General features: G+C 44.7%; 1 protein-coding gene across 2 annotated transcripts; it reads right to left on the minus strand.

The window, feature by feature from the left end:
• Positions 1 to 362: 362 nt before the first annotated feature.
• ivns1abpa (influenza virus NS1A binding protein a) lies at positions 363 to 12,253 on the minus strand. 2 transcript variants are annotated; one of them, XM_082511066.1, is made up of 15 exons: positions 12,049 to 12,253; positions 7,251 to 7,540; positions 6,918 to 7,051; positions 6,468 to 6,637; positions 6,299 to 6,374; positions 6,024 to 6,197; positions 5,309 to 5,434; positions 3,776 to 3,886; positions 3,112 to 3,253; positions 2,775 to 2,999; positions 2,468 to 2,589; positions 2,117 to 2,243; positions 1,892 to 2,023; positions 1,635 to 1,808; positions 363 to 1,540 (listed from the first exon to the last, which is right to left on the minus strand). In XM_082511066.1, exons 3-15 carry the CDS (start codon positions 7,026 to 7,028, stop codon positions 1,278 to 1,280), a joined length of 1,953 nt encoding a protein of 650 aa, XP_082367192.1. In that variant the 5' UTR covers positions 7,029 to 7,051; positions 7,251 to 7,540; positions 12,049 to 12,253; the 3' UTR covers positions 363 to 1,277. The 2 variants fall into 2 exon arrangements, with proteins under 2 accessions (XP_082367192.1, XP_082367193.1); XM_082511067.1 differs by lacking the exon at positions 12,049 to 12,253 and adding an exon at positions 8,139 to 8,288.
• Positions 12,254 to 12,478: the final 225 nt, after the last annotated feature.

Raw genomic sequence — 12,478 nt, forward strand, 5'->3', positions numbered from 1 at the left:
CACTATCCAGAATGACTGTCGTCATCCCTTCCTGCTGATGTCTGTTAGCCAGCTTAGCATAATCTCCACTAAAAGACACTTGGGAGGGGAAAAAAAAAAAAAAAAAAAAAAACTGGCTTAGTGTGGTAGTCACTGTGGAAAATGGTGGCAGTGAAAGCTTAGCAGTGAACAGGACACAGCAATTACTCAGGAGCAGAACTAGAGGAAGATGAGGTGGCAGCAAAAGTTAGGGTCACCTGCTGAGTCACGACTTAAAAACGATACAGTCTGTTATCGAGCGATACTTTGTTAATTACTTGATTAATGTCAGAATTTGCAAACTGATGATTCATCTCAAATCATGACACATCACGCCAAAAGAATCTGGTTTAAATGATTTATTAAGAAATGTTACAAATGTGGTCATTTTCTTGCTCTAACAATCCTTCCAGAAGAATCTGCCAATGCCTGACACTTTAAACCCAAGACGGGGAAAAAAAAGAAAAGATTTTTAGTAAACTGCATGTCTACATACATCAATTTCTTAAGTCACAAAAACAAAAATGTAGTTAGCAGAAGCATGGTTTGTGCGTGTGTGTGCACGTGAATGCAACTAAATCTGGCACTGGTTAGAGTCAATGACTGAAGCTCTCTGCTACTACTATTTTTTTTATTTTTAAACTGGTAAATCAGCAGTGTATAAAAAAATATAAAAAAAGGCCATCATTTAAGATCCAAAAAGCAATCCAGCTGGTTTAAAATGACACAAAAAGCCATGATAGGTGTTTATCTACTCGCACTTTTGAGTAAGGCTTCAAACTACTGACCTTTAAATGTGTGAGCAAACTTACATTTCCCCCAACAGAAATATTCTTAAATGAAAACAAAACCACTCCATACAGCCACCTTTTAAGTAACCAAAAGTCGAACGTTTCTGTGAAAACCTCAAAGGTGACAAACCTTTGAAATGTAAGGGGGGAAAAAGAAGCACTAAATGTGTTGGCATATGACAGAAATGAGGAAGAAACTAAATATATACAGCACAAAAACCATTGTATGCAATATGCAAAGGCGTCATGTTGCTTTGGGCAACAACCCCCCCACCCCCCCTACATATAAGTCGATCTTCACTGAAGACCCCTCGCCCGTCCCCCCACCCCCACACGTATCCGCTCATACACACAGATCATCACGAAACACGATTACGTCACTAAGCCTGTTAGTTTGGGGGGAAAATAAAAATAGGTGAAGCACTGAAACTCCAATCCCCTGCTCTCCCTCCTCCCGGTCTTCCCTCTTCAGTCAGAGAGGGGAGACGGGGCTTTGGCGCAGTCGTACCACTCGTCCATCTCGGGGTTGTATACCTCCACCGTGTTAAGGAACTCGTTTCCGTCGAAGCCGCCCACGGCGTAGATTGTGTCGCCCAGCATGGCCACGCCCGCATTGCTGCGAGACGATGTCATGCTGCCCAGCATCTTCCAATCGTTGCGGGCGGGGTCGTACATCTCCACACAGCGAAGAGCGTGGGTGCCGTCGAAGCCGCCGACAACAAACAGTTTGCCTATCGAGAGCCAGAGATGCCAACATCAGGGAAGTCTGACCGAGAACGGATCAGTCTGAAAGGCAGGTCTAGCTTTTCGTATCTGTGGACTCACCTGCATGAACGGCGACGGCGGCCCCTCTGCGAGCCACATTCATGGGAGCTATCAGAGTCCAGGTGTTGTTCTCGGGGTTGTAGCGCTCCACGGTGTTCAGGCAATTCCACGACTCTGCCCCTCCGATCGCGTACATGAAGCCGTCCAACTCGCACACTGCTGCCTGGTGCCTCCCTGAAATCATATTCGCTTAATGAATACAGCTTTTCATCTCACCTCAGGCTGCAAAAAAGTCAAAATCCACTGTGGATACACACTGATGTTGAGGGAGGCACAGTTGGTCCAGGTTTTGGCCACAGGGTCAAAAGCGTCACAGTTCTTCAGACCCTTCTGCCCGCAGGGATCCGACCCTCCCACAACATAGAGTTTGTTGTTCAAGGAGCAGACGCCTTTAAGAGAGATGAAAGCGACGAGTTGAAGACTTCAGACACTTTTTTTTCTAGACATGGAAAAAAAGTTACATGCATGCACAGTGGACCGACCTGCGTTGCAGCGATTCGTCCTCAGCTCTGGTACTTGAGTCCACTCATCAGTGCGAGGATCGTATTTCTCCCCACAGCTCAGCTCATCAGAATGTCCGTTTGAACCTCCAATCACGTAAAGCTGACCCTGCAAGAGGTCATTAGACCCTTTCACACTTCCAATTTTTGCAACATCAAGTGCCAACTAACAGAAATGTAACAAACATATTTGAACACGAGGAGTAGAGAAATACTTAACCAGGACAACTAATCCTGTTTGAACAGGTGCAGCTACGCTCCCGGGCGGATATTAAAATGTCTCTGTAATCCAGAACAAATGAACCTGAGATAAGATAAATGCTAAAACTCTACCATGAGCACGGCCATCTGGAAACGAGCCCTCGGAGTCCGCATGGGTGCGATGAAAGTCCAGCGGTCCTCCTTGGGGTCGTAACACTCGACAGTCCTCAGACACTCCTCTCTGTTGTAGCCCCCTGCAGGAACACAAAGAGGCACCACAGTCAATAACTCCCTTATATAAACTCAAAATATTAATCAGTGCAAAACCTACATGTCCAGTGAGAACAACGTGTGTACGTCTGTCCGTGCTGCACTATAACCTACAAATACACACCCCACCGACAGAGAAAGCAGTAAGGCTAATGGATGATTTGCCAACCTGCTGCAATGAATTTTCCATTCAAGGCTGCGGTGCCCAGGCCGGAGCGAGCATAATGCATGGGTGAGAGCGGTTGCTCTTCGAGCTCTTCTGGCTGGGCCTCGAAGCTGAGGCTCTTCATCAAGCAGGGAGTGGCAGAGGGAGATGTCTGAGGGCTGTTGCGACCGTGCAAGAAGATCACACACAGCACACCGTCCAGCACAGCCAGACACAAGTAGTTGTTGCCTAGGAGTAAGATTAGAGATGGTTAGGCAACAAAAAGTTTGCTTTTCATGTACAGCATGTGGCGTTTATTCCACCCAAAGGCAAGTTCTGATCGCACAGTTAATGGACTTACTTGCGGTCTTCTCAGAGGCGATGTATTTCCACTCTCTCCTGGCGGTCTGCTTTGGGGCGTTTGCTGCTTGGTTGGAGGGAGACAGGCTTCCTGAAGAGCTGCAGCTCATCTGTCGCTGGTCGCTCTCCCGTACAGGTTTCTTCTGCAAGAGTATATTGCAGCTACAGAAACCAAGCTTGCACCACAGGCCCCAACAGTGGCCAACGCCAACCAATTCCATCCCAGCCTACTCTTTGATCCAGCTGCTCTAACGTAGACGTAGCATGATCTTGCCGGAGCAAGTACCAAAATCTCACCTCCCCATATCTGAAGCCAGCTACAGCAGCTACTACAGCAGTGTCAGACCACCACACAATTTAAAGGAGGCCGATAAAAACCTGAAACAGCAACTGTCCACGCTCAGCTGGCTGAGATTAGCTTAATAAACACAGAGAGCTTTTAACATATGCTCAACAGCACTGCCAGGCCGGCATCATTGGTCATGTTCTACGTTACATTAGCTCTTACATTGTGGCTAAATTATGGTACAAATGAGCCATATAGACTTTTAGCCAGAAAGGGACCATGTAGTTCTTTGATGCATGGTCAGGCACAAGCTGTATGCCGCACGCTGCCAAGCAAACTGTGGTAGAGGCGGTGAAGCCAGGCACAAGCTGTTGAGTACCTGCACAAACTGAAGGTGGTCCTCCTCGCCACCAAACACCTCACTGTGCCCCTCAATCACCAGCCCTCCATCCACCAGCTTATGGTCAGGTGAGTAGTACAGCGTTTGCACCTGAAAGACAAACAGGAACAACACACCCATGTGGCTGTCTCCATGGCAACACACTGAGAGCCCCTTATAAGGGGGGAGGGGGAAAAAAAAAGGGGGGGGGGGGGGAGGAGAGGCAGTGCTGTAAAGAGGAGAGGGGGGAGGGACAGAGACCTGGATCTTCTGCTGTTTGAATAGAAAGGCTTCCTTTAAAGACACACATACCACCAGCACTGCACAGAGTGTGTTAGGCGTTCAAGCGCAAGAAGATATCGGCCGAATGTGACAGAGCATCTCCTTAATTTCCATCTATGAACAGAGGGAGTTGGTAAAAAAAAGAAATAATAAAATGCGAAGCTCCATCTGGAAAGATCTTCTGTGAAGAATGAAGAAGAGGAGCTGCGTGTGGCACACTTCCCACATCAGCTGCTTCAAAATTCAGCCTCTAGTTGAAGTTGTTACTGTGACAGCAGCCACAACGAGCAGGCAAATCCAGATGCCTAACAACAGTGCAGGTAAAACAACTTTGCTGGGACATAACAGATTAAATCCACCAGGAGACGCGAGCAGTCAGATGTATTCTGTCGGAGCTGCTGGAGTCACTCAGCTGCCCATCTTTAGGGCATATAAAAATAAAATAAAAAGGCAAAGGATTGATGTGTGTGTATTTTAGAAAAGTTTAACATGAATTTATGTGCAGTAACGGGGTATTCAATTGCATGTATCGCTTGCGAGGGAGATGATGAACCATGTGTTCTGATAAATGTGGAAATGGGATTCATGTGCATGTATGCCATGGACAGATGGGGACACAGTGTTGTTTGGCTGCAAAGAGAAGCTGCTGAGGGGCAGTTGTGCTCCTCTCCTCCCTCCCTTTTCTCTGACTCATTACCCTGGTGGCTCAGTCCTGGCTCCTCAGTCTGGTCTCCTGCTGCTGCTAATAAACCTACAGGAGATATAAATCAACGGGGAGGAGTGCCTGTTAGTGCTGCAGCAACAAACGTGCACCTGTTCAGATAGCAAAAAGTGAAAAATCAGAATCAAGGGTCAGACCTTTGAGTGTGTGTGTGTTCATAGGAGGAGAGGAGCACCGTAATACTCAGATGGGGTTGCATGTAATCCAACCACATACCCAAAAGAGAATATTGGAAAAAACAAACAAACCAAAAATATAAAGACAAGAGCAGACAGCAGCTCTTTTGGGCTCACCTCTAATTTGTAGTAGGGTTCAGGGGTACAGAGTTTCTTACTGCAAACACTCCAACAAATCAGAGGGAACAAAAAAAGAACAATGCTGATAGAACAGCATGAAAATGGCATGCCATTTCTACTTCAGCCTCCTAATGACTTCTTAATGTCAAAAACAGGAGGAGTTAAGAGGGAGGGGAAGGGGGAAGGCAAGAATGCAGATTAGTATGAGCCGAGACGGCACACCCGGATACTGACCTCCTCCATCAGTCGTTCCAGATGGTCACCGTTCTCCCACAGGCTACGCTGCACCCAGTTGAGAACCTTCGAGTAGAGCTTGCCATTGCTGGGCAGGGTGAGGTTGTCTTCTAGCATTACCTCCAACTGTAAACACAGAGTGAGGAGGTGAAACAGGAGGCGTGCACGGCAGAAATGAAGTGAGCACGTAACAGAAAATGAATACCACGAGCTTTACTGGGTAGCTGGGAACCTCATCTTACTGAATGATTAGCATTTTGCCATTAGTTTGTTTAAAATGCCAATTTCAGCTCTTCTCTCAGCATAATGCAATCCTACAATAAAGGAAATCACATGCAGGTTTATATTCCAGCCTTACAAAACTGGAGAGGCTCACTTTGACTCAACCACGGGGTTAATTCAGTGTGAACAAAAGCCTCATGTTAGCCTGCTGTGCTTCACGTCCCCCACACTCAACAGGATTTGAGTGTAATGATTAAAGGGCGCACGTTCATACTGTAAGTATCGTTAATCTTGCGTTAGAGTCAGAAAGGTATAAATGTAAAGCTTAATCCTGAGTTATTTCACTAAACACTAACTGTAGCTACAGAGACATAAGACTGTTAACGGAGGCTTACAATGTATCACTTCTTCATTACAGAATGGCTCAAATGCACTTAAACAGTCAATAAATACTTAAATATTTAACTACATGTGTGATCCTTTATGCCAGTACCTTAAGGCGGGGAAGTTTAAGGAAGTCCTCCTGTTCAGACACTTCCAGTAGATGGTCTTGGATGAAGGCATCTACCTGGGACAAAAATCTAGCATCTCCCATAGAGCTGGCAAAGTTTCGAAAGGAGATGGCATTCTGGGAATCCAATTTAGACAGCAGGTAGTCGCCACAAATCTGAAGTGAGCGGAACACACTGGGATTAACTGAGGAAATAACCTTTAAGGATGATGGGGGAGAAAATTGTGACGAATGGGGCCGATGAGGAAAAAACATACCTGTTTGACTCGCTCCATTTTGAACCTTTTGGCTGCAGAGTAAACTTCCTTGACCAGCTCCTTGTCTGCCTTGAGTCTATCACACAGAAAATGCATAGTCGTTATCAACCAAAGGTTAAGAATCATAAAGAGATGGGCGTAAGGGTCAAAGGTCAGAGTTGCTACTGACTGGGCAGTATAGGCGTAGTTTAGCAAGATCTCCACAGCCTCTGGGTCCAAGTCCTCAAAAGTGACATGTGAGACTCCATGAGACTCAATGTCACTGTTAAAGATCTCAAACAGGTAGGGACTGCAGCAAGCCAGAACTGCACGGTGGGCCATGAGTTCGTGACCACACACCTGGGCAATAAAGAGAAAGAAGGGTCACTCAATCAGGATCGGGGGGGAAATGCATAAAAGATCACAGTGGGTAAAACTAATAAAGTTAAAATGAAAAGCAATTGAGTTTTTTTTTTTTTTTTACAACATGTATTTAAAGGTTAATCAGTGGAGTAAGTGGTCATTTGTCCTCTAGAGCACACCCTGCTCCACCTCAGCTCATAGAAGTTCACAGAATAACTCGGTGGCTTTTCTGAGAATGTGCAATGGACCATGCAAGTGTTTCTGCAATAAAGCATACCTGCAGCCTAACGTCACAGAACTGCCCGTTTTTCCTCAGGGCATTCATTTTGGCCACGGTAGAGTCCAGGAAACTTTCATCCTCAAAGATCAAATAACCGTTTTGAATCATCTTGGAAAATTTTGACAAATTATCTAAGGAAAAAAAAAAAGAGAACAAAAAATATATGCATTTAGTCAAGCACTAATGAATATCTTCTGCAGTGTGAGACATGCTTTCAGGTATGCAGGATCGTAAACGCTGGCTTATTTCATTGACGACTACACCGGATTAGGATTAGGCGTCTGCAACGTGCACTGTCAATTATAATCCTTGCATTAGTGGTTGTCTTACCTAATAGAGAATAATTCAAATCCAGGGAAGCACCACTGCTGAGAGCAGAACAGGAAACAAACGTAGGCACCAGGCAAAGCAGACTAAGATCCCTGTGAGAACTAAGTCTTCTTCACCCAGGGAGAGGGATGGGAAGTTGTCAGAAGAAATGCCAGCTGACCACTGAGCAGAATGGAGAGGGGAAGCAGCCACAAGGACAAACTATCAGGCTTGAAGCGACTGCAATCGAGTCCTTGGTATCCCGTTGGCTATAGAGTAGTACTTATTCTGTGTTTGTTGCACATTATAACCTGCATGGGGGAAAAAAAAGGAGAAGGAAAACAGGGAGTTATGTTCTTGCTTGGTTTTTAAATGGATGCTGCATGTTCTTGGCATTCAGGCAATGTGAGCATGAGTCAGTTCCACGTGGTAAGAAAGTGAGCGCTGCAGTCCCTTCTCTTTGGAAACAAACAATCACGCAGCAGAGCTCAGTTTTCCTCAATAGTCACAAGACTGCTTACAAAATTCAATAAAAGATAAATCAGACCAGTCAATCCCATCACGTTTAAGAAACTGTTATCCCAATATCCTGTAAAGCAGGGGTCCCCAACTCCAGGCCTCGAGTGCCGGTATCCTGCAGGTTTTAGATCTCACCCTGGGTCAACACACCTGAATCACATGATTAGTTCATTACCAGGCCTCTGGAGAACTTCAAGACATGTCGAGGAGGTAATTTAGCCATTTAAATCAGCATGTTGGATCAAGGACACATCTAAAACCTGCAGGACACCGGCACTCGAGGCCTGGAGTTGCCTACCCCTGCTGTAAAGCATGGAGCCTGCAGCACTGGTAGCCAAGCACCATATACTCCTCCCTTGCAACACTCCATTTGGCTCTAAATCTCCACACCTGCTGATAAGGCCAAGCAAGACCATTTAATCCATCTCATGTCTTCAGCTTCATCTCCCCTTCTCTCCGAGGCAAGGCTCCATCAGCTCTATGTTACATGACAGGCCTACTCGGCTAGCTCCTCCCTATAGGAACCTTTATAATCAGGCACTGACCTATAAGAAAAATGCAGGAGGAAACGACTTGTGACATGTGAAGCTTCATATAATAATAATAATAATTTTTTTTTAATTTAAAAATAGCGCCCCTCAGAACACCCAAGGACACTGTACAGCAAATGCATCATATACATGTAACCCTAGTGCACAACCCCACCTACAAATCACATCACACCTAGTAAATCTCCAAAAGTTGATTCTGTTCATCTGGACGTAGCGTTTTGTGGGAGAAACGTTTTGTCACTAATCCAAGTGACGTCTTCAGTCTCAGCTGACTGCAGGTTTCCCCAAATCTTATAAACAGTACATTTGCATAATGACTGAAACCAGCCCACTGAAGGAACAATGGGCTGGGAGGTCAGTTCCGTAATCATAATTATGCAAATTCTCATGACCATTGATCAACAACCACTGACCAAAACCCACTGACCTAGTAAAGATCCTCCCCCTCAGACATTTCGATCCAATACTAAAAAACAAATTTAGACTTCACCAAAAAGTAAAGCAGAGGGATACCTAAACTGACCCCGAAACACACGATTATCCCAGTTTAACAAAAAGATTTTAACAGAAGTAAATACAGCTGTTCTACGTTTGACTTCACTGCTAACCCGATAAAGAAACAGCAAAAGACCAGACTGACAATGAGGCAGACAAACAGCATGGTCTTTGTAAGCCGCTGCTGAAATAACAACCATGTTATCCGCTGTCAGATAGTTCAGAGGAAACAAACACATTCTTTCCAAGCCAAGGTCACGTGTGAATGACACATTTGTAATAAAGGAACAAAAAGGAGAGAAAACTATTCATTTGTACTCTGCTTTTTAAAAACATTTATTTTCCAGCTAACTTTGAATAAAGTGCATGTTTGTTTTTACTGCAACATTAGAAAAGGATCAATAAAAACGGTATGAATACATAAATCAATCTTAAACTTCTATCCGATATCATTTACAATCACACTCGCAGAGCAAGTACACACATGTACTGAGCCAGATCAACAAAGTAAAAGTACTCAAATCCAGTGACCTACTAAACTCATAACCATACTGTTAGCAGTTTTATAAGAAAGTAATGGAAGGAGGATCTATTCTAAGAAGGGATTACTGTGCTTCAGGCTGTATCCAACAGTTTCTTTACCTCCACTGCAACCCACAAAGGGACGTGAATAAATTGGGACAATTCAAGTCTGAGGGACAAAATGATCATGATTAAAAAAATAATAATAAAAAAGATTAAAAAGTAATGCATTTTCCTGAAAAAGCATTACACTACTTGTCAGTCACTACTGGCTTTATTTTTTTGCAAGTGCTGGAGTGATGCTACTTGCGTGCAGTATAAAAATTAAAGCCAGAAAGCATCAAGATGTGCCATGTTGCGCAACTGTTTTGTTTTTGGGAAAGAGCTCATTGGCAAATATGTGAACCTGCCAATAATGTGTGCCAAAGCACACACTGAAAAAAGCAAAGCTCGGTGGCACATTCTAGAAAATAGGCTTTTTACAAAGCAATGAACAGCACACACAGCGAGACTGGCACAGAAAGCTATAATTCAGCCCGTCTGCGTGTGGACGGAGGGCACGCTGACCTATTTTTGAGTCGTTACGCAACATCTGGCAGAAGACTCCCTGAGAAGGAACAAATGCTGTGAACTCCTCCACAGGCCTGGGTCCACCACACTGGCATATTGACTCGTTTCACTTCCCTTTTTCCCACCAAGCACTTTACGCGAAACTCTGGCAGCCAAAAGCCACACCTTCAACTTTCCAGATAGTTCTTTAACAGAGTTTCCATCTTAAACCCAGCTTTCCTGACACAAGGACCTGGTGTATTTGGATAATTTTAAACCACTGACACAGTTATTCTGGGAACCAGTAAATGTTTATTGTCTCAGGCTTAACAGAATATGTATGAAATTGTTGCCTGTGGCTGTCCTTTGGGGCACTTGTGTGAGCACAAGTCATGATCAAAACTTGTATCACATCAGACACTGAGCAAGCAGTAAAATAAGAAGGGGGGGGTCGGGGCGCATGGTTGATGAGCTTCAAATGCCGTTGTACAGGCAGGCTTGAAAGCCACTAAACAAAGGAGGGAGAACAATAGCCTGGAAGAGAAAGAGTGACACTGTTCCCAACTTTGTCACAGAGGACAGCTCTGAATGGATCCTCTCTCCGTTTTTCCATCTGATTAAACAGGCACAAAGAATGCTGGTAGGAAAGCTGAACAATTAATGCTTGTTAGGCAGCCCTCTTGTGGTGAAAAGAGGCACTGCTTAATATTACACCCAGTTTTCACCGTGTGGAAATTTACCGCCTGTAACACGTCGCAAAGGGAATCTAATAAGGGTGAACAACAATAACAAAAAGCACTATACACCCAGCTGCCTCTGTAGCTTATTAAAACACAGTCCTTCCTACGCTGGAACATGTCTGTAGTTGAAATCCATTCCAATAAGCTACAAGGTGAGGAGGCCGTCAAATGCATGTAAGGAGCAAACCAACCCCCTCCCCCAAGTCAACTACTGGCCATCTCATTAAAATAGCACGTCTGCAAATAAAAGCACTAATGCCTGTGAGCACAACTGATCAGAATGCATATATACGCACACACTCCATTTAGCACATACTGGACATACATTAAGGAACCCGTTAAATGTTTATTTTTAGCCCTTTCATTAAATCAGTGTGTTACTAGGGAATTTTCCACGTGACTGTTAGCTTCAGAAACCGATTAACAGCACAGTAGGTCAAATACTACCATGGCGTTAGGCAGCATGCAGCCAATGAATACCAAATGATCAAGGGTAATCAATAAGCCCCAGTGGCAAAAACGGGGCATCAGTACTGTGGCAAGACTGGTCACAGCCCACAGAATGTGGCTAAACTACATGAAGGGTCAGTAAAGGACAGCGTGTCCCACCCTAACTACCTACCATTTCTCGAAGGGTAAATCTTGCAATTTGTTTTAAAGTACGTATGTTTGTCTCGTCGCTATTATGCAGTGCCATTCAATAACCCCCTCTCTCCTTCACTCTAGCGAGAGGAAACCACCACCAGGGCCATGATGTCTGGCGATGATCCAGAAGTCATATAGCCACTAAATACAATCCCGCCACCGGAAACTGAGTCGGGAAAGGGACCCCCCGCCCTAAAGTACCAGATTAGGTTAAATCGATTTTTTTTCTCCAAAGACTACAAAGGAAGACTATACAAATACCTCTGCATTTACGCGACCTAGGCATGGGCATGCAGGTGGAATGAACGGAATGAGCTAGGAAGTCACGGAGAGATGGATCCGAGGGAAGCGCATGTTAGCCTTTTTTTAAGCTAGCAACCGCTTCCTAGCTCGGTAACCACGGGGCAGCTACACCAACAATAAATTCAGACACTGTGTTTTATTCAGTAATTACATCTAAAATAACAATACTCTTATGTTACCGGTCAGTGTTAGCTTATTGTAGTCATCAGTAACGCCAACCTGAAAGCTGCGGCCGGGGTAAATTGTCCGCGACTCTCCGCTACGAGGGAGCATTGCGCGGCATTTTCAGCGGTTGTCGCACAAACCCGATAAATGCGAAAATTGCCATTTATCTTAAGCTCCCAAATACACATCTAAGAGTCGTTTTACGGCCGTGCTAGTGCCCAATAACCCATACAACGGCTTCACCACGCGTTAACAGCTGACTACACGTCGAAGCCATCAAGCAACATCAGTTCATCTCTGAATTATTTTTAAGAGAGAGAACAGTCTTACCTGAGGCGTTTGATAACAAATGATATGAGACATATTTAATGCGAATTCAGACTTGGTGGAGTCGAGCTGGAGAAAAGACGCAACGCGGCTACAGGCACGGCGTGTGGAGCTAACGGTAGGTCTTTTCTTCCTCAGTAAAGGACCGTCGACACACAGTCAAACTTCGACTGTCTCTGTGCCAGAATGGCCGAGCAGCGCTAAAATGAGAACGCGCGCTCCCGAGAACCGCCACTCCGCCCCCCGCGTCACCGAGAGTGGGCGGTCCTTAACGCCCACTGTGAAAATGATGAAATCCAGGTTGTAGCGAAGCGCGGTGGATTATTAGCAACACACTGAGAAAGACGGTTTTATTTATTTTTATTTTATTTATTCGTTATTAATTTATTCATGAAACATTTTAATATTTCTTTAATAACTAGTCCTAAAAACT

Source organism: Aulonocara stuartgranti, assembly GCF_965226115.1.
Source record: "Aulonocara stuartgranti genome assembly, chromosome: 17".
Classification (NCBI taxonomy): domain Eukaryota; kingdom Metazoa; phylum Chordata; class Actinopteri; order Cichliformes; family Cichlidae; genus Aulonocara; species Aulonocara stuartgranti.

Coding starts and splice junctions, on each gene's coding strand:
- ivns1abpa (XM_082511066.1), bottom strand. CDS start 7,028: ATGATTCAAAACGGTTATTTGATCTTTGAGGATGAAAGTTTCCTGGAC. Junction 3,254..3,775: donor ACCACCTTCAGTTTGTGCAG/GTACTCAACAGC, acceptor ATACTCTTGCAG/AAGAAACCTGTACGGGAGAG. Junction 2,590..2,774: donor TGGAAAATTCATTGCAGCAG/GTTGGCAAATCA, acceptor GTGTTCCTGCAG/GGGGCTACAACAGAGAGGAG.